This window comes from Ipomoea nil, unplaced genomic scaffold (assembly GCF_001879475.1).
Source record: "Ipomoea nil cultivar Tokyo-kokei standard unplaced genomic scaffold, Asagao_1.1 scaffold2159, whole genome shotgun sequence".
In the NCBI taxonomy this organism is placed as follows: Eukaryota; Viridiplantae; Streptophyta; class Magnoliopsida; order Solanales; family Convolvulaceae; genus Ipomoea; species Ipomoea nil.
The window spans coordinates 3,761,549-3,786,393 of record NW_017618587.1 but is presented as its reverse complement, the minus strand read 5'-3'; the positions used below and the strand labels follow the sequence as shown (position 1 = coordinate 3,786,393).

Below are 24,845 nucleotides of genomic sequence, written 5' to 3'. Positions count from 1 at the left end.
ATTGCTGGTTTAACAAGAGTTCTACTACATGTTGAATCAAATCTTACTTTCTCAAATCAAATCTTACTTTCTCAAATTTATTCCATGATGTGACGGGTTTCAATTGATTATTATTTTTTTTTTTTTGACGAGCAATGGATTATTTTGTTATTAATATTTTAAGTGTGGGAGAAAATTGAGAGTAGGAAATGGTGTACAGGTAATATTTTTCTTAATAATATTGATTTTAGATTTTTAGCTGTAAAGAGTAAAGTAATAATAGAAAAAATAGATCGATAAGCAATTTGTTGAAGCATCTTTTGCACATTAATGAATATTCAGACTTAAACTCATGAAAACTTAGGATTTACAGCAAAATTTTGAGTTTCAAACTTGTCGTCAATGAAGTTATAGCGAGATTAAAGGTAACCTGCTCATAAAATCAAAGAATTAAGCCTAATATGTGATTATCACTCCCTTCAGCTACCAGCATTGATCAGTTTCCCAATTCCGGCGACTGTTAACACCAGAAAACACAACCGGCGGCCTGCTCTGCCCCGGCCGGAACAGAGTCCGGTCGTAATTCGCACGCTTTTGTGGATCGGAGAGAGTGACGTACGCCGCGTGCACTCTGATGAAGTCTTCGTCCGACGATTCCCGGCGAAAGCTAGACGCGACGTCCGGATGCAAAACCCTAGCCAGCCTCCTGTATGCAGCCTTGATTTCCTGACACGTGGCGCCCGTCTGAATCCCGAGAACTTCGTAGAGCGAGGCGTGCGTGGCGGCGCCGCTGCTGGTCCGCTCCGCCGTAGCACAGGAGGCGGAGACGGTGGAAATCGGCTGACGGAACGCCACACCGCTCCGCCGCGATCGCGCCGAGGAAACTCCGGTGCCGGAAAATTGGGAACAGAAAGGAATTGACGCAGAAGCCATGAATGATTTCAGGTTGATTCTTTGTGGAAAAATGAGATTATGGATATGGAAAATCAAAATTTAGGGGTGGAGTATATGTAGTTGGGCAAATCGGATTGAAGGTGCGGTTGATTACGTGTTGGTGACAATGAAATGCAGAAAGGGCACCATAATTTATTCGGGCTTATCCGTTTCGGTGACGTGTGGGCCCAGAAAAGGGTCCAAGCTGAGTCAGCATGGTCAGATTTTTTCGTGACAGAAGAGAAAATACAGTTATTATTTGATGGTAATGAGTTATATTACATGTAGGGGTGTAAACCAATTAAATAAAAAAAAATTCGGTGATACGAATTCAATATATTGATTTGAATTCGAATATTTCGAATCCGAATTCGATTCGAATATTTTTTTTTTTTTGATTCAAATACGATTACGAATTAGAGTGTATTCAATTGAAATATTTTATACTATTTAAATATAAGTTTTTATTACATTTTATTTTAATTTATTGAAGAATTTTGTAAAAATTTAAGTTAGGCATTTTGAATTCGAATATTCGAGTCGAATCGAATATATTCGAAAAAACGGGTCGAATTGAATTCGAATCAAATTTGAAATTCGAATACTAAACAAATACGAATATGAATATTTGAATATATAGTCGAATTTGAATCGAATAGTGAGATATTTGACTTGATTCGATTCGTTTACATTCCTAATTACATGTACTCTCAAATCTGACTCCATTAAATTTATTTTTTATATAATAGGTATTGATAGACTATTTTCTTTCGGTGGGTCTATGTAAAAGTTAAGGGTAGGGAATGAGAGTACATATAATATTTTCAAGAGTTAATTCCAATAATGGTCCCCCGACTATTGTGATTTTCCAAAATTAGTCCTCGTCTTCTAATTTGGATAAAAAAGACCCTTGACTATCAGATTTGTTCCAGCATTGGTTCCAACAAAAATTTTGCACACGTTAACTATCCGTTTATTAGGCGTTAGTGTAGGGGCTAAAATGGTCATTTCCTTAGCTAAAGTGTGCAAAGTTTTTGTTCAATGCCAAGGATGAGAATGCCGGTTCCGGTATATCGAAATCCGACAGAGAAGAGAAGTATCCGTGATTTTCACCGGAGGTTGTGACGGAAATCGGTCGCATCGCCACCTTCATGATCTCCGCAAGGTATGAGAATGAGTTCTGTGAGGCGTATACGATTTCGCGTAGAAATGCATTTTCTGAACAAATGAAGAAATTCGATTTTGAGAGGATTAACGTGGAGGATGTACAGAGAATGCATTGGGATACTCTAGAAGGAGAGATCACAAGATGGATCGGAGGGGTGAAATACTGCTCGGAAACCTTGTTTCTATGAGAACGGAGACTCGCCGAGTCTGTTTTCTCGAAACATCCGTCCTTCTCCCTCAGTGTTTTCAGCAATTTCGTTCGCTCGGTGGCGATTCAGCCTCATCGACTTCGGGAGGCGGTTTTGATGATGAAACGCTCCGCCGAGAAGCTCTTCAAATTCATGGACATATAGCGATTCAGCTCTGTCGGAACCAGATCAAACACGAGATCGCCGCCGCGGGAGACAGAATCGGAGAAGCACTTGTGAGCGTATTCTCCGATCTGGAGAGCTCAATCCGTAACGACATTGCGAGAATCCCGGTCCCAGGCAGAGTAGTTCGCCTCAGCAGTACTCAGGGTCGATCAGCGGCCAACGCCATCAGTTTTGATTTATCTGTTCAATGTTTATAATTTGGCTTCTCTGCTGTGTTTATCTAAGCAGTGTTGAGTTATCATGTAGAATCATAGAACAGTACAGGAGCTGATCAGTATACTGTAGTGGATGAATTTGTACACTGTTAAATGTTCATCAATGGATTATGATTTATGTTTTATGTTTTTCATCTCAAATCATATCAAGCAGATTTGTTAATTATTGCAAGATGCCTTGTTCAGTTGTTAATGCTATTGCTTGGCATGTGCTTACATTTTCAACCCAGATCGTCGTCGTCATGGACCCCCTGGATGCAAGTCTATAAACAAAGTCAATGCTGTACCACTTTAGAGATGAGGGAGAGAGTGTCTACATAAATAGCTAAGGAAATGACCATTTTAGCCCCTATACTAACACCAAACAAACTGATAGTTAACGGAAGGACTAATGCTGGAACAAATTTGATAGTCAAGGGTCTTTATCGTCCAAATTAAAAGACGAGGACCAATTTTGGAAAATCACAATAGTCAGAGGACCATTACTGGAATTAACTCTATTTTCAATGCGAATTAAACTCGTGACATTTTGTCAATAATTTTATTGTATAGTACCATGAAGTGACTCTTTTAAATGCGAGGTCTACTTTTCTAAATAGAAAGTAATGAGTTCAAGGCTTAGTGAAAGCAGTATTGACTATTTATGTTTCAATAGGTTGACAAAATAAATATAATATATATAATATATCTTTATATATAACATAAACTCGTGATATTTTAATATGAAAATAATGTGTCACGCGTTAATTCATCCTTTTGGGACAGTATGGTCAGGTTTTTTAAACCAGCCTGTCAATTGTCGAGACTCGGTGCGTAACGTACGCTAAGCTACTGCGGTTCTCAACATCACATTTCGATAGTCGCGGTCCCAGTTCCAAAGAAAAAGTTACAGTAGTGCGGTAGTGCCCAAAGATTCGATTTCCTAGGTGTATTTGTGCAAGTTTTACTCCAGGGTAAAAATGAAAAAAAAAAAGGTTTGTTATTTAATAATTTTATTTTTATTGACAATTAGTACAACATATAGTCATCGCCGCAATTGCGACCCCATTGTGCAATATAATTTGTGTGACACAATAATTTGCCGTTTTCCAATATGTAGTCTTAATTTTTGCATTTTCACTTCTATTTTTTAATGTGGTAAATACAAATAAGCTATGTGTATAATTGTATTATGTGTGCTCTAAAAAATGATTGTTTCTTTTCTTTGTGGGACAAAAAACCTTAACTCCTGCAACACACTCTCACCTTTATCTCTTCTCTCATTTCTTTTCCACCTTACACCTTGTTCTTAGGGATGGCAATTTAACCCGTCCCCGATGGGAAACACCGATCCCCGCCCCGACAGGGGCGGGTTCAGGAAATTTTTTCAGGTAACGGGGGCGGGGAGGGCATTTCCCACCCCGAACCCGACCCCGATCCCCGTTCCCCGTATAATATATATATATATATATATATATATATATATATATATATATATATATATATATATATATATATAAATCAAAAATAAAAATCCTCATTTCCCAAGTAAGTAATCACAATATGCATTAGTGTATTTAGTAATTAGTAAGTATTTGTACAACATATATATAGGCGGACAGTAATCACAGTACGTATGGATTATTATTTAGCATTTGGTAAGTGACCAAAATAGGAAGCATTGAGAATCAGTTCTCTTATTTATTTCACTTCAGATTTAATTATTTACACAACATATATACAGGCAAGTTAATGATTAATTGTATTTTGTATTTAGTACCGTGAGAGTGTGAGAGAATGAGTTTATTAATTAACCTGATTTGTTTATGTGTTTTGTTTATGTGATTTGTTTAAAGATTGAATGCTTACCAATTTAAAATTTGATAATACATAATATAATTTTTTTTTTCTATTGGCATAATTCAAAAAACGGGGCGGGGATTCCCCGTCCCCAAAAATCCCCGCGGGGATGGGGGTGCAAATCAAATTCCAACTAGAGATGACTTCGGAAATGCTTGATTCAAGCCCGAGCTCGTGTGCGCTGGAAACTGGCTGGCCTTGCGGGCTAAGTTATGCCAACTTTCGATATTTTCCAACGCAATAGCCACTTGGGTTCGGCCATGACCGAGCATATTTTCCAACGCAATAGCCACTTGGGTTCGACCAAGACCGCTTTCGATATTTTCCAACGCAATAGCCACTTGGGTTCGGCCAAGACCGAGACGAGCTCGGTCCAGGCCGAACTGAACCATGGTTTCGGCCTTGGGAGGCCGAAACCTATCGTATTTTTCAACGCAATAGCCACTTGGGTTCGGCCAAGACCCAGGCCGAACTGAACCATGGTTTCGGCCTTGGGAGGCCGAAACTTGATAGTTTCGGCCAGACCGAAATTGAATGCAGCAATGTTTCGGCCTTGGGCCGAAACTTGGCAAAGCTAAAAGTTTCGGCCCTAGGCCGAAACTTGGTGAGGCTGAAGGCCAACAATCCATTAACTCCAGTTTTGAATTTTGAATTTAATTCTGTTAATGGGGGTTGCTGTTTCAGATGTTACACAACGTGTAATTAACGCCATGATAAATGCTATTTAGTACACCACTCTTATATAAGAAGGGGTAGAAGGTAGAAGCTTTACACACCAAGGAAAAACCACAAGAGCTCTACACGAAAATTTGCTTTCAAGCTTCAAAATTCTTCTGCTTCTACTCCTTTCTTAAGCCTAACTGTGTTCAAGGCTTTGCTCTAGTTCGCCGGGTTCGTTCGTTTGGGTGCTCAAACGTCGAACCGTAGCGCGTTTTATCCTAGGAAACCTAGGCCACGACGCTCCTAACACTTGTGGGAGGTGGCAAATAAGGTTTTAAGGAAAGAGTGGTCTCTTGACTCACGCTAAAAACCCTTACCCATACACGAGCCATCTTTCCTTCTTTCGGTTTTGGATTATGCTTCTAAGCAAAATCCGTTCTCCATATGTGTTTTGCCGTTGGATTGGACTCATAATCTGAGGATTAATTGTTCCAATTTTTGGTTGATATATATTGGTATATCTTTTCGTAGATATACATGTATATATAATCGCTGGTTCCGTTATATATATATATTTGTGTGTATATATATATTTCGGATAAATATCCAATAATATTTTATATACTTGTGTGTGTATATATAAATATTATTTTTGAGATATTAAATCGATTTTGGTTCATTATCACCAACAAATAATTCTCCATCCCCGCCGGGGGAACAGGGCGGGCACGGGGAATGGGGATCTATTTCGGGGTCGGGGACGGGGACCCCATTCCCCGCCCCCACCCCGCCCCGTTGCCATCCCTACTTGTTCTCTTACAACCCGTGCACAACCTCTTTATTGGGATTGCTCTAATAGCCAATAATGATAAATTTATAGTCAATTCCTTGTAAGTAATGTCAATCACGGTTAAAAAAAAAAACAAAAGTTGTGCTTAGAGCTTTCTATTGTTTATAGGCCTCCACATCCATTTATTAGAGCATCCACAATGGTTGGGGAGAATTAAGGGATAATGTAAGAGTGATTAGGAGAGAGAATGTGGGAGGAGAGAGAGACAAAAAAGAAATAAAATAACAAAAATTGAAATTAAAAAAAAATTAATAAAAAAACTGTTGCGTCAGGCGCGCTGTCCACACAGGTGCGTGCACTGTAGCCATGGGCTGTGCGGGTTTTTGTTAACTTTTTGTTTTTACTTTTTCTTTCTTTCTGACATTATCTTCATATTTGCAGGATAAATATCTTCTAAAATAACCGCCCCACCTCACATTTGTTATTAACCCCACCCAAGATAATTCATCTGACAATAACTCCATAATAACCACTGATGTGGATGCTCTTACTTGTCTCCATTTATGTCTCACCCACTCCAAGTACTTGATCATAATCATCCCAATATCCGAGACTCAACTTTAGTTAAGTATTATATAGAGTTAATTCCAGCAATGGTCCTCCGACTATATTGATTTTCCACAATTGGCCCCTGACTTTTAATTTGGACAATTTAGACACTTGACTTTTAAAATCTTTCCAATATTAGTCCTTCCGTCAGTTGAAGGTTAAGTGGGTGTTAGTTTGAGGGGTAAGGTAGTCATTCCACATTTATTATTTTTTAAAAAATAACTTTATTCTTTGCTTTTTTTTTTTCTTCTTCTTCGGCATCATCATCACCGGGATCAGTTCAATGCCATTCTTTCCCTGCCATTTTTTTCTTCAGTTCTTGAATCTTATTCTGGCTGCTCGATATGGGTTTGAAGGGATTTGTTGAGGGAGGGATTGCTTCCATTGTTGGCGGGTGAGAATGCCCTTGTAAAGAGTCATGTGGCCCTCTGCTTTGATCGTCCTCATGGCACAGTCCAGGGCGCCGGCGTATGGCGACGCCATTCCCAGCTCCACCTTCATGTTCATCATCCTCGTCTTCAGCACGTCTACCGGATTCGATGCCACCGGCACGTCTGCGGGGTTCCCCACGGCAGCTCCGATCCCACCGACGATAAGCCCAGCCCTAAATAGAGCGTGTGTACAGCCCGATCGAATAGAGCGTCTGGTGGAGGACGGTTGTAGACATGTCGGAAATAGCCTTCCTGTTGCACAATCCTCACACCCACCGCAATGCCCTCAATCAAATTTTAATCTTTCCAGTTTTTTTTTTTTTCACTTACATGGCTGAGGAATTTAGAGCAGGCCCAACATCCAGATTATTATCATATGAGACATCTTTTCCTTTCTGAATAAATTAGAAAACAGGCAGTAATTAGCAAGGCAATAAAACAAGGGAGAAAAAGTGACTACCTGCCCCAGAAAAGAAAAAATGTAATTGGCTTATTGGTAAATAATAAATTGAATGAGCAATACTAGTTTCATTTCAACACATGCCTTCTTTCCTTCCCCTTTTGGCTTGAAGAATTCATCATCGTCACTTTCATCATCTTCACTAATCTGTTCCATGAACATGAAGGTGGAGCTGGGAATGGCGCCGATGCCCTAGACTGTGCCATGAGGACGATCAAAGCAGAGGGCCACATGGCTCTTTACAAAGGCATTCTCACCCGCCAACAATGGAAGCAATCCCTCCCTCAACAAATCCCTTCAAACCCATATCGAGCAGCCAGAATAAGATTCAAGAACTAAAGAAAAAAATGGCAGGGAAAGAATGGCAGCGAACTGATCCCGGTGATGATGATGCCGAAGAAGAAGAAAAAACAAAGAATAAAATTACTTTTTTTAAAAATAACAATTGTGGAATGACTACCTTACCCCTCAAACTAACACCCACTTAACCTCAAAGTGACGGAAGGACCAACATCGGAAAGATTTTAAAAGTCAAGTGTCTAAATTGTCCAAATTAAAAGTCGGGGACCAATTGTGAAAAATCAACATAGTCGGAGGACCATTGCTGGAATTAACTCTATTATATATATTGTGACATATTCATTAATTATATTAAAAACATTCATCGATCAGCTGATATTGTAACTGTAATAAATAGATTGTATGACAAACTTTTTACTTTTATTTAAAAAATAATAAAAAAAACTTTTATGTCAAGAAAAAAAAATTCTTTATAACAAATTTCTTTGAATCTCTTCTTTACATGACTACATGAGCCAAACGAGATACCGTCATAAAACAATCAAATAAGCATCCAGATGAATATGAACGTGGACTTACAAAAAAAATATTATTATTTAATTACTATTGTAAATACAGAGTAATAATATATTAAAAATAATACAATATAAAAATTTAAAACTAAATAACTAATACTTTTTAAAAATGCCTAAATCCTGATGATAGGATTTCCTAACGTCAGAGTTTAAAATAACCGTGGATTATGTTTGGATTAGGGTAAAAATGTTCGTGATTAATTAGGAGACGTCTACGTAAGAGTTAGAATTTCAGTAAAATACATTATCCTTCATTCTCAAAGGATGTTTTGTTTTATATATATAGTTATCAATATTAAGCTAAAAGTATCATTACGATTGGAAGAACTAATATACTGTAAGTCTGAAAGACAAACAACAATGAAGACGGTGAATGGAACAGTGGCATTACCACTTGTTTGCAGTCTCATAGTCCTATCGTTGTTTGTTTGTGTAAGCTCTGAGGAACGTTTCTATGATTGGACTGTTTCCTTCTCCACTCGTTCAATCCTCGGAGTTGAGAAGAAGGTTTGTGATCATTGCTAATGTTATATTATAATAATGTTGTCTATAATGTTGATCAGTACCTTAAAATATCATATCTATTAACTCGTTTTATCTTTTGATGAAAAACAGGTGATTGTGATTAATGATCAGTTTCCAGGACCCCTCCTGAATGGTTCAACCAATGATGTACTTAACGTCAACATTCACAACAACCTGGACGAACCATTTTTAATGTCATGGTACGACCAGTTTGCAGATTAACATACGAAGAAATTAAAACTGTTTTTTTTTTTTTTTTTGGGATTGATTTTCTTGGATTATTGTAGGAATGGGGTGCAATTAAGGGGAAGTTCGTGGCAAGATGGAGTACAAGGAACCAATTGTCCTATACCGCCGGGGAAGAACTGGACTTACAGCTTTCAACTGAAAGATCAGATCGGAAGTTACTTCTATTTCCCGTCTCTCCACCTTCACAAGGCGGCCGGTGGGTATGGTCCCATCCGAATCTACAACACTCCAGTTGTTCATCCGCCGTTTCCTTGCCCTGATTACGATTTAGACATTTTGATCAGTGATTGGTACACCGAAGATATTCAGGTAATTTAAACATCTTTATTATCACTAGATACATAATCATATTAATTAATCTTTACGAGGTTTTGATTATATGGTTTTGTGATTGAAGGTGTTGAGAGAAAGCCTGGATCGCACCGGCATGCTGAAATTTCCCCATGGAATCCTCATCAATGGCCATGGACCTGAACAAGCAAGCCTGGATTTCCAGCCAGGTAAAAGTTGAAATTATTGTCCACATGAACGAAAATCCTAGCTTTCTGATCACTTTATTGTGTTTGGTTTTGTTGAAATCTGCAGGGAAAACATATATGCTGAGGATCTCGAATGTGGGGATAAAAACAAGTCTGAATTTCAGGATTCAGGGCCACAATATGACGCTGGTGGAGACAGAAGGATCCTATACTGTAAAACACGACTTCGATAATCTGGACATCCATGTCGGCCAGTCTTACTCAGTGATGGTTAAAGCATTAGAGCACAAAAATGGCGCATCCTATTACATGTCGGCATCTCCTCGTTTCTCCCTCATGCAAGCTTCTGGAATTGGCTTTGTACGCTACAATCAGTTCCGGGGAAATCCGGGGACTCCGCTCTCTAAATCACCATTGAAGTTTGATCTCCTGGCTTCCTGGGTACAGATTAAGAATATAAGGTACAGTACACTGGAGTGGAGTCATCAACCTGCAAATTAAGTTAATCATTTTATCGAACACCTTATCTGCATGACTTGACGCTGCTTTAACCTTGACAGGGTCGATGTGGCGGTGGGAGCAGCCCGGCCGAATCCCCAAGGCTCATTCCATTACGGACGGATTAACGTGACCAGGACGATTGTACTGGAGGGTAAAATGGCCAGGGTGTACGGCAAGCCTCGATACGCCATTAATGGCGTTTCGTTTGTGTACCCGGACACGCCATTGAAGCTTGCGGATCACTTCAACATAAGCGGCGTTTATGAGCTGGGCACTATCCCTGAGATGCCCCATTTTACTTACAGACTCCTCCTAGCTCGTCCTGGCGTCTCGGTTATCCAAACCAATCTCCATGATTTCACGCAGATAGTTTTCCACAACCCTCTCCGTTCTGTACAGACATGGCATTTGGATGGCTACAACTTCTTCGTTGTTGGGTAAAATCACTCCCTCCATTGAAACATTTTGATTGATTGATTGAAACATTGATTGATTGATTGGATTTGCAGAATGGGGCCTGGGATCTGGAGCGCGCTGGATATGCGATCATACAATCTGAAGGATGCGGTTTATCGATCAACAGTACAGGTATATCCATATTCGTGGACGGCAGTATATGTGGCGATGGATAATGAAGGAATGTGGAACCTGAGGTCCGGGAATGCAGATCAAAGGTACCTTGGACAAGAGCTGTATATTAAGGTGAAGGGACCGGAGGATGATCCTTCCAAGATTTCTCCAAGGGATGAAGCTCCCATTCCTGCAAATGTCATCAAATGCGGCAAAGCTGCTCAGTTATAGATTTAGTTAGTTAGTTCGTGTTAGCTAGCTAGCTAGCTTCATTACATTTTTAGATTTAGATAGTCATACTCAATAGTATCAATTACTTTACTAGTTATATTGATACTAAGTAGTTAGATTTGTTTCATAGAAGAATTCGTTTTTCTATATTTTATCTCTAGACAATGATATTTCGCCAAAATTGACTTTGTAACAATTTATTTTTCACCGGTCACTTTCCAGGGTGAGAAGTGTCTTGTTTCCTCCTCCTGGTGATTTTATTTATTTATTTATTTGGAATTTGCCTCTGTGTCACTGGAGGATTGCCGGAACGAGTTTAATTGCACCAAAATAGACTTTGTAACAATTTGTTTTTCACAGGTCACCTTTCGAGGTGAGAAAGCAACCAAGGTCACCTTCCTTCTCCGTGACCGGTGATTGGTTCTTTTTTTTTTTTTTTTTGTGAGGATTGCTAGAACCCTAGTGAATGTGATAGCAGAGGTCAGACCAGTTTTTCAGCTTCATTGCACCAAAATATGGGTTTAATTTCAATTTTAAAATATTTAGTGACCTAATTGTCCTATTTGACCCTTTTCTCTAAATACTAAGATATTGTTTGGCTAATCTAGTTAAGTTTCGGTGTTCTCCTGTTATAAGATAGGAATGGTAACTCGGGGTACAAAAATATGATTTCATCTCACACTAGATGGAGCAATAGATGATATGTAGGAGTAAAGCTACAAGATTTTTCCTAAAACATACTTCAAAATTTAAAGCACACTAGGAAATAGGAATAGCCATATACCTTCAGCATAAGGGCTATATATACAGGGAGGGGACTTTAATTTGAAGAGAAAATGGGATTGGGAATGGGAATTTATGCAAAATGAATACTTAGTTTTGGTGAAATGTATCTAGGGGCTCAAAACTTTGTACCTAAGCCGTCTAGGATGTCCAAGACATTAGGCTTTGGTCGTTCCACCTCTGTACAAGGAGAGCTGCCAGTGCTCCTACTTAGTGCCCAAACCTGTCTCCCCTTCTTGGATATCACAAATTCTTGGCTTTTGCTTATTCCAGGGACAAGCTTCCTCCTTTTCATCACTTCATCCAACAAAGTCTTGTCTTCTAACGAAAGCTGGACCTCGTTCTTTTTCGGGTTTTTGTTCAGAATCTCTGTATTCAGAGTGAGCCCTTTGCCGGTGGGCGATCTTCCCGGGAGAATCCTCGGGCCTTTGTATCTTACGAGGCTGATGAGGCGGTGAAGCCATTCCACGAGCTCGAGGATGAAGGAGTCCATTTTCTTTTTGTCTGCGTGGTAAAGCGTCTGCAGGCGGATGAGGTTATTCTGCATCGTTGCCTTCTTTCCGAAATCGCTTCTGCATACAAGAATGAGCATTGTTGGGTTTCGCTAAGAAGAATAGAGCACAATTGAAGCATGTGCTTCATCTCAACTAAAAACCTAAGCTGATAATTGGATTGCACATTAATGGTTATATGCTCACAACAAGCACAAACAGCAAAACTTGATATAACACGGAAACTGGAAGAATACCCGGTGTTGGCCCATTCTCCAACCCATCCGAAACCTTGATGCGCTCTGCACCAGCAGCCAGCCAAATGAATTGAAAGAATCAATAACAAATGCATTTATATATCCGGTAAAAAAGAGAAATTTAAGTTTTATTGCTTGTCTGAGAAAGATAGTTAACGACTTACTTTGACGTATCGGCTGCTAGTGGAACAAGCCAGTGGAGATTCTTCTCCATTTCAGCCTTGATTTGAGGAATCGTTAGCTGCAAAACTCCATCATAGGGCATTTACGTTAAACATTTATAACATTTAAGAAACAGCCTCCCTTTACCAGTCGGTAGGAGAAGGCAGAAGATAAAAAGAGAAAAATCGATAAAAATGGTAGATACCAAGAAAACAAGTCTAAAGAACAAACCTCTTCCTCTTTTGTATCAAGTGCCTGTAACCGAGAACGAAGCGCCATCTTTACAGCAGGTGGCAACCCATTATACAGTGCATCCCTTGTGTTCGGGGGAAGAGAAGTGGGGCGCGAGGTCTAACATTACATTGAATCCCATTAACAAACATTATTAACTAAAAAAATACTAAACGGAACTCTGTAGGACCAAATCAACAAATTAAAATTTTCAAACTTACAATGTTATCTATTTGAGTGATTAGGTTAGCATAGTGTAAAGCAAGGCCAGCAACGCCTAATCTTTCTGGTTTTGTTGTAGGCTCCCTATCTACGTACTTTAATACTTGTAAAATAAACAGTTTCAACATAAGATCAGCATGGTTTTTAGTAAAAAGGCTTCAATATATTAAAGGAAAATACTATGTGTACTCCCAACTTTTACTCCCAGACACAAAATCCTGATGTAGACACTTGTATTGGGACCCACATGAAAAAAAATAGCTTATCAGAGCCCGCCACATCAGGGAGTAAGATTTGAGAGTACATGTAGTAGAACTCTGTATTAAAATGCAAAGTATAGTGGAAGTTGTTAAGGCATGAAATCTATAATAACATCCTACAGCCTCGGTGAATGGAACAAGAAACAGGGCAATAGTATACCATCATCTCCAAATGCTTCCAAGATCTCTTGATGAATGAAAGTTACAATATCAACAAGCTTCTCCACAACCTTCAATTAGAAAATATAACATCAACAAACGCACAATTAAGAATCATGATAGTAAATTTACACCCGGTTGAGTTTTTTCTACAATCACCTATGTCAAGGAAGAAGTCTAATTTGGATTTCAGATATAAGATTGAGAAACAAGTAAATATAATTGAAGCATTCATCCTCGAAAATATTTTAAGATTAAAAAGAATCTTTGTCGGATTACCTCCTCCAAACTTTTAGACCAAAGAGATTTCTTTTTCAATCCCCTCACAAGCTTTCTTTGATGTTTTAGCTCACTGTGCAACATCATTAGACTCTCTCCTACAAGAAGGAAAAGTATGGCCAATTGAGTAAAGATAATCTACCATACAGTAGTTATGAACTCAATTATTTAGTGATGAATATAATGAACCTTTTCGAGGTAGATTTAAAGATTCTAGTTCCTCAATTTTCCTCTGGTAATCTTGTTCAAACCGGTCCACAGCATGCAACTCATGATACAATTCCTGCACATACATCATATCTCATTATAGCTAAGTATATTTAAATTGATCTCATTTCACATGATTTTAAGATTTTAGTCCTTGACTAGAGAGATTATCAATGGAGCACCCGTGCAAGCTTGTGCATACTTAGTAGAACTTAATAGCACACATAGCATCACCATCACACAAGTATGAATGCAAAAGCTCTAACAAAGACCCAATATATATATATATATATATATATATATATATATATATATATATATATATATATATATATATATATATATAGAATTAAGTTCCAGTACGGGTAAGTGTCTCCCGTGCAAAAGAAGGGGGCTATCCATCAAGCACATGTTTCTCTACTATATTGCTAGAAATAAGCAAATTGGCTATATTTCCTACAAAAATCATCATATCACTGTACAAGTGTAATATACTGATCCACATAATACCGTACCTAATGTTCATAGCAGCATATGAAACAAGCACTCAGACATAAATGTATGTATATGTGTGTGTGTGTGTGTATATATATATATATATATATATATATATATATATATATATATATATAGAGAGAGAGAGAGAGAGAGAGAGTCAAAGAGTAACATTACAGAGCAAATGAAGAAATTGGTTACAACTTAAAAAATGGGAAAATTTTATAAAACTATGCAAAGCACCCCGGAAAAAGAATCTTACAGAAGTATGCTGAGCAAGAGTGGAAAGTTCTTGCATAGTCCTATCAGCCTCCTCCTTGAGCTGTTTATGACTTAGAGGTTCAGAGCCCAACCTGGCACATGTTTTCAGGAAGTAACATTTACTGTATATCCACACTAAATGGGGTTTGGGGTGTAGCTTGGTGGTAAGTTATGCCTTCTTCAAGACAGTCGACTTAGGTTTGAACCCCAAAACCCCCATCCACCATCAAACGTTTCAAAATAGAATATCCCCATTAAATGACTAATAAGCCTAGGGTATTCATGATATAAAGTGTCACTTACTTTGCAAAAAAACGATCAAGGTTGTGCCACTGTGGATCTTTACACAGATTTCCAAACCTCACAACTTCACGAGAGAAAACTTCAAATTCCTCCCTATAAAAATATAGAAATATTACAATTTGGTAATGCTCAAGTGGACTTTGTAAGTCCAAAGCCTGAAGGTTTTTAACCTCTATATGGTCTTCATTTATTGAAAACCTCTTTTCAATCTTTGCTTACAGATATTACAATTAGATAATGCTGGTAATGCTCAAGCAGACTTTGTAAGTTCAAAGCCTGAAGGCTTTATTTTACCTCAATATGGTTTTCATGCATTGAAAATCTCTTTTCAAGCTTATATCTTTTTGGAAGAAAAAGGGGACCTTGCAGTATTAAACAAAGATGCTCACCTTTTGTCAGCAGCAGCTATAGCGAGAAGCTCATTCATATCTGTAGAGACCAACTCTTGTACACCTTTTGAAGGTAGAATTTCCTCTTTCAAATACTGGACACTTTCTTCAGATAGAGATTGCAATAGATTTGCACCTTTAGTGATTGTATTTGCAACCTCAAATGCCAGAATAGATATTCTGTTCCCTCTTGATCCCGCGCCAGAAATAAACCCGCTGTTGTTCAAATTTGTCATGCTGCTGCCTAATGTATCTAGAACCTCCACTGCCTTCTCGAGGCCCACTATGCTAGCCTTTCCGAGAAAAGAGCTAACTTGAGGTCCCTGTCACGAGGAAATTAGGTTACTCATATACAATATTCAGACAGAAAAAGGGAACAAGAAAGAAGTTCACTAAGCCTGTGAAGGCTTCAAAACACGAAAGAACACAAGCACATTCACCACATATTGTTGTCATGCAATCTTGGGTAGTCTTAAAAATACCACATTTTCAAATATTAGGTGTTATTTGCTTTTAATTCCTTCCTCTATTTATACCCAAATCCAAAATTATCTAAGGAACCTTTCACTTTACAAATGATAAATATTGCAAAGCAAATCGCGAAGAGCCCAAGACCAAGACTTATCTAACTATTTAAGATTGAGCTCATTCAATTTCAAGTGATCAATCCCAACAAATAGTAGTCAAAACAATCATGTTTTTAGTTTACACATGTCAACAATAACATTCAACAATTCATAGATGACCATTGCATTGAATGATCTACTACTAACAAGAACCACCCACACTCAAGATATAAAGATCATATATCTAAATCCACACCTTATTAGTTCCTGTCCTAGCTGGCGTGGCCGGCTTCAACTCTCTTGAGATGGATAAGTGCAATTCACCAGAATCATATAGATTATGGTTATGGGTCCTCCCCATTGTACCCATATCTGGATATTCATTAGAATCGGCATTAATATCCTCGTTCAGGAAACTCTTCATTGATTTGAGCTTTTTGGAGCTCCCTGAGCTCCTCTCTTTAAGGACCTCCGACCTATCCCTCACTGTCCCTCCGGCGCATACTGCTCCCATGTTTCTCCCCAATCAAATCGGGAGAAAAAGAGATACAAAAAGAGTAAAATCGACTCCAACTTTTCACCTATCAACGGAAACAAATCAAAAGAACACAAAAATCAAGGCTCGATTTAGCACTACCCAGCTACATCCAAGTGAAAAAAAAAAAAGCTTGATCTTCTGAATTTCCACGCATAAAGAAGCAAGCTTCGAGAGATATTTTGGGATTATAAACTGAAAATTTAACCACAACTCGAGAAAGAAGAACGAAAACATGCCTAGAACACGCTTGACGAAGAATGTGAAGTGATTGATTCGCGGGAAAGGGTGCGAGAATCTGAAGATTACGAAGAATGGGTCTTAGTAGGAAGGTGATACCTCGGTACCCGATGACGAAAACGGCGAAATCTGTTTGAATTGAGCTCAGATTGCCAAGTGCCCAGACACCATCTACAGACTTGACCCAGTTTTCGCTTCTTTTCTTTCTTTATTATGATGCTGTTCGCTTTGGATTTCCCCTTTTCTTCTTCTTCTTCTTTTTGTTTTGTTTAGCTCTTTCCAGGGATGGAGTATTTGACTGATCAAAAACTGGAAACACAAGTCTTTGTCAGAAATGTAAGCGAGCGCGGAGCCAAAGCTGAAGAGGTGTGTAAAAGTCAGTCATGCCCGCTGGAACAATTTCCTATTTTAATATGGGCTTAGGTTAGTCATTAGCCGTAATGCCGTTTTGTTAAAAATATAAAATTTACATTTTAATCAGATAAATTATAATAATTTAACAATTTTTTAGGTCAAAGGACCAATATTTGGTAAAAGAAACATATCATATTATGTGTAAATCTCCATATTAACACTCAAATTTTTATCTTATATGTACATACAATTTATTATTTGAGTATAAAATCCGTATATGTAATAATCTTTATTATGTACATACACGTAAGTGTGTGCTATATTTTAATAAGCATTTTTTGGTTCAACAAAATGTCACGAGAAGCATAGAAAAAAATAAATTAAAAAAAAAAAAACTGATATATTTTTTATACGTGCGGAGGGATGAAGACCGACATGGATGTAGACTGTAGAAGAGAGGGTTGTTTATGATATTCATTATTCAATACTTGGCATAATTAGGATTCAAGTGACGAAGCAATAATGTTAAATGTGTTTGACCAAAATGATCACACTTTTTTTTGGTCTTGCTACACTATATATATATATATATATATACTAGTTATGACACGCGCTTTGCGCGATTAGACCAATGCCCAATGTGTATTTATAAATTAGTGTTTCTTAATTGGTTAAAGTATTCACATAATATAATGATGAGAGAGAGAGAAATGCGAAATTAATAAAAGATATAGAAATAGTCTTTGTGATTATATATTGTAATAAAAGATAAAAAAAAATTGAAATACTCCGAGCATTTAAAATTCATGTATACTTGTATTTATTGTCAAGTACTCTATAGTTCGTCTGGGCAGGTTTGACAATGACATTTGAAATTATGTACCTCTTGTTGGTCTTTAAAGTGCTATCATAAATTTCAATGTCATTATCAAACACTATTGATTGAACCCGAGTTCCCTGTATATAGATATAACATTTACAATGATGTTGGTGGTGAATGAAAGCACCTTGATTTGAGTGTAAATAAAGAACTATACATGTCTAATAAATATAAATTAATAAATGACTAATAATAATAATAATAATAATAATAATAATAATAATAATAATAATAATAATAATGATGATGAAATGGAGAAATTTTGTATTATGTACTTACAGTTTCATCCTCGAGGATGATGAGCATATATTTTTTCTCAGGCGATTTAATAGCATTCTTTGGTTCGTTTTTCTTAATGACACAAACTTTACAATTTTATCTCAGTTTGTATGTCAATATCAATTAAGTTTAGTGCATTTGCCATGACTAATATTCTTCCGCCATTGAAAATATGCGCATAAAGAATGTAAAGAAATAATATAATAGGAACCATAACATAAATTGAAAAATCATGGGATTGAAATAATATAAGGAGTAACAAGAATTATTATATTAATTAATTATGTAGTAATGATAGGAGATTTATTTTCATACCTGTAGAATGTCTCTTGAATACTGTGCGTTGCAAAAGAAGTTAGGTTTTGTGTTTGTTGAATACCAAGAGTTAATATAGTGTTGTTTTAGGTAGATTAAGGGTGTAGTTAGGAATCTATAAAGATTTGTATTGTCAATATCAATTAAGTTTAGTGCATTTGACATGACTAATATTCTTCCGTCATTGAAAATATGTGCATAAAGAATGTAAAGAAATAATATAATGATCGAGAACCATAACATAAATTGAAAAATCATGGGATTGAAATAATATGAGTAACAAGAAGTACTATATTAATTAATTATGTAGTAATGATAGGAGATTTATATTCATACCTGTAGAATGTCTCTTGAATACTGTGTGTTGCAAAAGAAGTTAGGTTTTGTGTTTTTTGAATACCAAGAGTTAATATAGTGTTGTTCTAGGTAGATTAAGGGTGTAGTTAGGAATCTAGTAATGATAGGAGATTTATATTCATACCTGTAGAAAGTCTCTTGAATACTGTGTGTTGCAAAAGAAGTTAGGTTTTGTGTTTGTTGAATACCAAGAGTTAATATAGTGTTGTTCTAGGTAGATTAAGGGTGTAGTTAGGAATCTATAAAGATTTGTATTATAGAATCCTATTAATTAAGTCATCAATATTCTAATTTGAAATTAGGAATCTATTAAGATTTGTATTCTATATTCTAATTATAAATTACAATTGTATAAAGATGGTAATAATGACATGACAAGTAAATATATTTGATATAGTGAAGATGACATAATTAGTAAATAAGAAAGTATCGTAATATAGAAATAAATTTCTATTTGTGTATTGATTAATTTTATTACGAAATAATTATGTAAAATAAAGAATATTAGGTAAGAAAATTATGATTAAACAAGGAAATCATATTAATTAAGAGATCAATATTCTAATTCGAAATTAGGAATCTATTAAGATTTGTATTCTAATTCGCTAAATTTCTTTTGACAGAATTGTTAAGTTTAACCGTGAAAGTTTGGTATAATTTAGAAGAATGAGGTTATATTAGGAATTTAAGTTGGCATTGTACAATTAGGAAAGTGCAAAGTACAATTTTGTTGAGCATGTGGTGTACCGACATTTTTTTTGTTCCGGTTAAGGGTCTAACAATATTCGCTTTTATTAAAGTTGTAGATATATATATATATATATATATATATATATATATATATGTCTTTTTTTTTTTTCCTTTTTGATGAGAGAAACTTATAATTATAATTTAAAAATATGCATTAAGTAAATTTTATTTTTGTGAGTAATTACAAATTATATGAGTGTGGTAAATTGTGTTAGGAATGATGTTTGAGAAAATAGATGAGGAATGAGATCTTCAAGTGTGTGAACATTTTCCTATATCTCATACAAACAATAAGGTTAAAGATTAAACTTATGAGATACAAGTAGACGAATAAATTTTTGTAGTTGATTTTTTAAGAGTTTTCCTTATGAACTGTGTAGTTGTGAAAGTATTTCGTCTTTTATTTGAGATGCTTCTCCAAGTATTTATGGATAAAATACTGAATGTTAGGATAAGTTATATAGAAGTTACGGCAGTTAAGAACGTCAATTTCCGAAGGATAACAATCATACTTTAAATTTAAATATTTAAATTATTCCACTATTAAGTTATACCTGTTATTGATTGGAAATACACACACACACACACACACACACACACACACACACACATATATATATATATATATATATATATATATATATATATATATATATATATATATATATATATAATTAAGTTCCACTGCGATGAATATTTTCCATGTGATTATACAGTAATTAAGGTGCGTGAGTCTTGTGCAAATAGCACTAAGTAGAAGTCATAATCTATATGTTCATTAAGCTGAGTCAAATGATTACTAGCTGCTAATCTAGCATTGAGCTTAGTGTATCCACTGAGATAGTATATCAGCTCGTTTTCCAATTTGAGCTAATATTATGTTGCAACCTATTTAAGTCAACTAAGTTATAATAATTCAAGTTTGAATAGGTGGATTTTAAACTCAAAAATTACAATTGAATTGAATTCAAACCTTAGTTTTAAAGAATCAAATTTAGTCTCATGTTTGATTTTATCATATTATACACCTATCCTCATTTACCCGTAAGTAATACTACATATACTTTTAGTTTCTATTTCATTTTTTACTCACAACTTACGTGACATATTCTAATTTATTTTTAAGAAATGAATTATAATTTTTATTACTCTCTTTCTTAAACACATAACATTAATTATGACATATGACGAAATTTTTACTCAAAAAATTTATATATCATTTTCTCTTAGAGCATCCACACTTGTGCATATTATGGGGAGATTTCAGAATTAATTCTTCTCAATGGGGATAATAACCAATGTGGAGTGGAGTTATTTGTAGAAATAATCATCCTGCAAATATGGGGAGAATGGCAGAAAAAGAAGAAAAAGAAAGAAAAGAAAAAGTGGCTGCTGTGCGCGAAACCCGCCCACACGGGCGCGTCATGCGCGCCTGACAGTTCGTTTTTTTTTATTTTATTTTGGTTTTTTTATTTTGTTTCCTCCTTTCCCCACATTCTCTCTCCTAATCACCTTTACATTATCCCCATATTCTTCCCAACTAATGTGGATGCTCTTACATGTATATCTATTGTCTTCTTCTTTTTTTTTTTACAATACTTTTTTTCTAGAACTTTACTATGCATACTTCCTTACTTCTACTCCCTGATATTACAAACAATGATTGATTATTTCCATCATTCTTCCAAAAGGCTGAACCCCAACCCTAAGGGCCCCCCACACCCCGGCTCGACAGAGCGGTGGGAGGTTGTAAATCATGGTGACTCAACTGAACATTAATCACAGAGGCTAGACCGGTGCTCACTGCGCACAAGGAGCCCCCCTCACTTTGAGAGGTTGCTCCCACACTGCCGCTGGTGAGACTCGATCCCTAGTCATTCTTCCAAAATTTCACCTAATGATTATTTCCATCATGAATTTACATAAAAGTGTCTACATAAAAAAACATATAGAAGAGAATAAAAGTTGAAAGTATAAAATAAGAGACCATCTAGCTGGTATTTTCCCCTTTTTTTCTATACCTCAATGGCTCACTCATTAGATTGTCCTGTTTTCTTTTTGGTTTACTGCTTCGTCTGTTTCATAACTTTTGTAAAATAAAAAATAAAAAATCATTATATCCTGCGGTCCCTCCGTAATATATGTTTGACTTTTTGCAAAATTTTAGGCTCTGACATAACACATTATTGCTAGTTTGCCACTGCTTCATTAAAAGTCAAAATTTCCCAAAATAGCCCCAACAAAATGATTTAGTTAATTAGTTTTATTAATAATGCTTGATTGAAATTATTCATAAGAGTTAATTTCATATTCTTTTCAACAAAAAAATAAAAAGAAGAAATTATAAGTGACAATTCATTTGTAGTCCTTGTATTTAACGATATTTTAATTATTTTGTTAGTGAAAGATAAAAAATTGTCATGCCATAATAATACTAGAACCGAAATAAAATATTTTGAAAGAAAAAAGATTAAAGTGAATTGCCATTTATAAGTCTAGAACCAAAAATAGAATTAACTCTTATTTATAATTAAATTTTCATAATATTAAGTTTAATATTAGTTTTCTCATATCATTTTATATATCTGGTTTGGTTAACATGACTTAACTGAAGTTATTTTTAATTCAATTTTTCATAATGTATAAAATTTATGTTCATAATAGTATAATACATATACACATAAACATGATGAACATGAATTCTGTATATTATGAAGTCAAATTATGTGTATTGAACTAGAGAATAAACTGCCGGGAGGATTTTTATCCATGTAAATTAAGTTTTTTTTTTTTGTTATAGGCCACACTGATTAGAAATTTTAGAGAAAGAAACACACAAAATACACTAATGAACTTGCTCTAATACTGTAACAGACTATTTTTTTTTCTTCCTAATTTCCTATCCCTCATTTTCTCTCTCCTTGTCACAAAAAAAAAAAAAAAAATCGATTATGGGAACAGTAAAATCAGGGATGAAAAAAAAAAATCGATTATGGGAACAGTAAAATCAGGTGTGATTATCCTTTGCAGATCTAAGTTGACTCTGAATAATCAATTGCTCAAAGAATATAATTGAAAGTCTTGAACTCTTGATATATAACTGAATAACTTTAAAAAGGAAAATCTTTCAAAAAAAAAAAACTTTTAAAAGGAAAACGTAGGTGGATAATTGCCTATCTCAGCAGATGAATTGCACGTGGCACAGGCAATTGAGTGGATCAATGAACTTAGACATCAAGCTTAACATATGCACAGTGAACCAATTGACTTTTCAAAGACGAGGCAATAACCATCTTTGCCTATTACTCTCACTACCTCATGGTTTTGGTTTAGGTGGTTAATTAAGGAGATAATAATCAATAATAACTCTTCCTCTCTTCTTTTTTTTTTTTTTTGGTTAAAAAAAATCATTTTCCAATATCCAGTGATAAATAAAAGAATCGCCAATCACTTAAATAAAAAAATAAGAAGAGAGATTATAATTAACTTGAAGCTTTGCCGCTTTTCAATGAATCGATGGTATTAACTCATTGCCTTGCTTTAATTTGATATTGAAATTAAAACTATCACATAATAAGTAATAACGTATTAACGTGATTCAAAATATAATTTAGTAGTAAGTTACGTTAATTCATATTATATCAATTATATATTAGTGTGTAAGTGACAAATTATATCATAGTCCATATTGTAAAGTGAACCAATGATACATGCTCATTTATAATATATTGATTGCTACATGCTTATTTTTATGTATCACATAACACTACAAATGAATTTGTATCAATATATAATCAATATAGTAAAAATGAAATTCAGTACCTCCTCCAACACTGTTGGACATGAGTTCTAAAAGTTTAAGATTAATTTAGCATAAAATATTAAAATAAATATCCATATTAGTAATTTATTTTATAATGTAGACCATAATTTATTATATTTACAGCGAGTCTTGTGTATTACAATCGTTATGTCATGGAACCGTGTTCACCATTCATGGTGAACACGGTTCCAACGGTGTTAGTACACCGTTATCTTCTTCTTCTTTTTTATTTTTTCTTAATTAATTGCGTGACTTTTCTTCTTCATTTTCACATTTCGCGGTTTCACTTTAATTTGAGGTGAGCAATGATTTCAGATATTCATAAATTATGAATTCATGCCTGCACATTCACTTTGGAACCATGCCTACACATTCCCGTCCGAAATCACGGACATTCATAAATTATGAATCCATGCTTGCACATTCACTTTGGAACCATGCCTACACATTCACTTTGGAACCATGAGATTATGAATTTTCTGTTATAAGATTATGAACTTTCAGTTATGAGATTATGAATTTTCTATTATGAGATTATGAATCTACATTACATTCATAATCTCATAACAGAAAATTCATAATTTAATAAATATTTTACTTTTATGCGATTATGAATTTTCTGTTATGAGATTATGAATTTACATTACATTCATAATCTCATAACAGAAAATTCATAATTTGATCAAACGCGCGCCGTTAACTCCACATCTGAGTTTTTTGTTTTGTTTTTTTTTTTTTTTTTTTTGCATAAAAACGACGTCGTTTGGACTTGTGTTCACCATTCATGATGAACACGTTTCCAGGACATAATTTGCGTGTGTATTAACGTTGGGCCGATTTGAGCCCGTTTTGAATTCAAGCCACTAAACATCACATGCCAAGCCTTGATAACAAACAGATGGACAGTTCTATTATGGACTTGGGTCCACCTTACAAGGTGGAGTCGAGTTTAAAATATATAATTTACATATTAAATATTTACACTGAAATTATGAACATTTAGTATGTAAAATGTGAATATTCAATATGTAAATTACTTATTTTGAATTTAGGTCCACTTTGCAAGGTTGATCCTGATCCACAAAATAATTTGACCAAACAAATTCATCAATATTAGGCACAATCAATAGCCTCTATCACCCCAAAACTTTTTGTGAAACGCGAGGTAAAATCATATCACTGCTTGATAACTTTTTTTTTTAGGTAATCCTCTATATTATTGACAATCATGATAACTTTTTTAGATTATTTTATCTATTATTGACGATATTGGATGAACAACCAATTTTATCATAGATAATTTTAAATTTTAAATTTTTTCTTGATATCGAGTAACTCTGTTCAGGTATCATTTTTCCGC

The 24,845-nt window shown here is 35.3% G+C and overlaps 3 protein-coding genes and 1 long non-coding RNA gene across 7 annotated transcripts; 1 reads left to right on the top strand and 3 right to left on the bottom strand.

The window, feature by feature from the left end:
* Positions 1-272: 272 nt before the first annotated feature.
* Positions 273-995, bottom strand: LOC109149583 (chaperone protein dnaJ 11, chloroplastic-like). The gene has a single exon (XM_019297418.1). The coding sequence runs from the start codon at positions 910-912 to the stop codon at positions 463-465; it is 450 nt and encodes a 149-aa protein (XP_019152963.1). The 5' UTR covers positions 913-995; the 3' UTR covers positions 273-462.
* A 7,673-nt stretch (positions 996-8,668) lies between these two features.
* LOC109149577 (L-ascorbate oxidase homolog) lies at positions 8,669-10,952 on the top strand. Its single transcript, XM_019297412.1, has 7 exons — positions 8,669-8,839; positions 8,948-9,057; positions 9,145-9,415; positions 9,504-9,606; positions 9,692-10,046; positions 10,146-10,523; positions 10,596-10,952. The coding sequence occupies exons 1-7, from the start codon at positions 8,693-8,695 to the stop codon at positions 10,885-10,887; spliced, it is 1,656 nt and encodes a 551-aa protein (XP_019152957.1). The 5' UTR covers positions 8,669-8,692; the 3' UTR covers positions 10,888-10,952.
* A 580-nt stretch (positions 10,953-11,532) lies between these two features.
* On the bottom strand, positions 11,533-17,139 carry LOC109149576. 4 transcript variants are annotated; one of them, XM_019297409.1, is made up of 14 exons: positions 16,827-17,139; positions 16,209-16,533; positions 15,523-15,709; positions 15,387-15,471; positions 14,998-15,090; positions 14,696-14,786; positions 13,921-14,014; positions 13,732-13,829; positions 13,454-13,523; positions 13,033-13,136; positions 12,812-12,931; positions 12,583-12,659; positions 12,419-12,463; positions 11,533-12,242 (listed from the first exon to the last, which is right to left on the bottom strand). In XM_019297409.1, exons 2-14 carry the CDS (start codon positions 16,464-16,466, stop codon positions 11,789-11,791), a joined length of 1,776 nt encoding a protein of 591 aa, XP_019152954.1. In that variant the 5' UTR covers positions 16,467-16,533; positions 16,827-17,139; the 3' UTR covers positions 11,533-11,788. The 4 variants fall into 4 exon arrangements, with proteins under 4 accessions (XP_019152954.1, XP_019152952.1, XP_019152953.1 ...); XM_019297407.1 differs by having other exon boundaries at positions 15,387-15,709; XM_019297408.1 differs by lacking the exon at positions 16,827-17,139 and adding an exon at positions 16,727-16,814 and having other exon boundaries at positions 15,387-15,709.
* Positions 17,140-19,587: 2,448 nt separating this feature from the next.
* LOC109149579 lies at positions 19,588-20,303 on the bottom strand. Its single transcript, XR_002048971.1, has 2 exons — positions 20,273-20,303; positions 19,588-19,758 (listed from the first exon to the last, which is right to left on the bottom strand). It is a non-coding gene; the product is annotated as an uncharacterized LOC109149579 (long non-coding RNA).
* Between the last annotated feature and the right edge of the window lie 4,542 nt (positions 20,304-24,845).

What these genes read in the sequence shown, in the direction of transcription:
- LOC109149577 (XM_019297412.1), top strand. Translation starts at nt 8,693, where the DNA reads ATGAAGACGGTGAATGGAACAGTGGCATTACCACTTGTTTGCAGTCTC. An exon ending in GAACCATTTTTAATGTCATG is followed by an intron (nt 9,058 to 9,144) that starts GTACGACCAGTT and finishes GGATTATTGTAG; the next exon opens with GAATGGGGTGCAATTAAGGG. An exon ending in GGTACACCGAAGATATTCAG is followed by an intron (nt 9,416 to 9,503) that starts GTAATTTAAACA and finishes TTGTGATTGAAG; the next exon opens with GTGTTGAGAGAAAGCCTGGA.
- LOC109149583 (XM_019297418.1), bottom strand. Translation starts at nt 912, where the DNA reads ATGGCTTCTGCGTCAATTCCTTTCTGTTCCCAATTTTCCGGCACCGGA.
- LOC109149576 (XM_019297407.1), bottom strand. Translation starts at nt 16,466, where the DNA reads ATGGGAGCAGTATGCGCCGGAGGGACAGTGAGGGATAGGTCGGAGGTC. An exon ending in CTAGCAGCCGATACGTCAAA is followed by an intron (nt 12,464 to 12,582) that starts GTAAGTCGTTAA and finishes CTGCTGGTGCAG; the next exon opens with AGCGCATCAAGGTTTCGGAT. An exon ending in GGAGAATGGGCCAACACCGG is followed by an intron (nt 12,243 to 12,418) that starts GTATTCTTCCAG and finishes TCTTGTATGCAG; the next exon opens with AAGCGATTTCGGAAAGAAGG.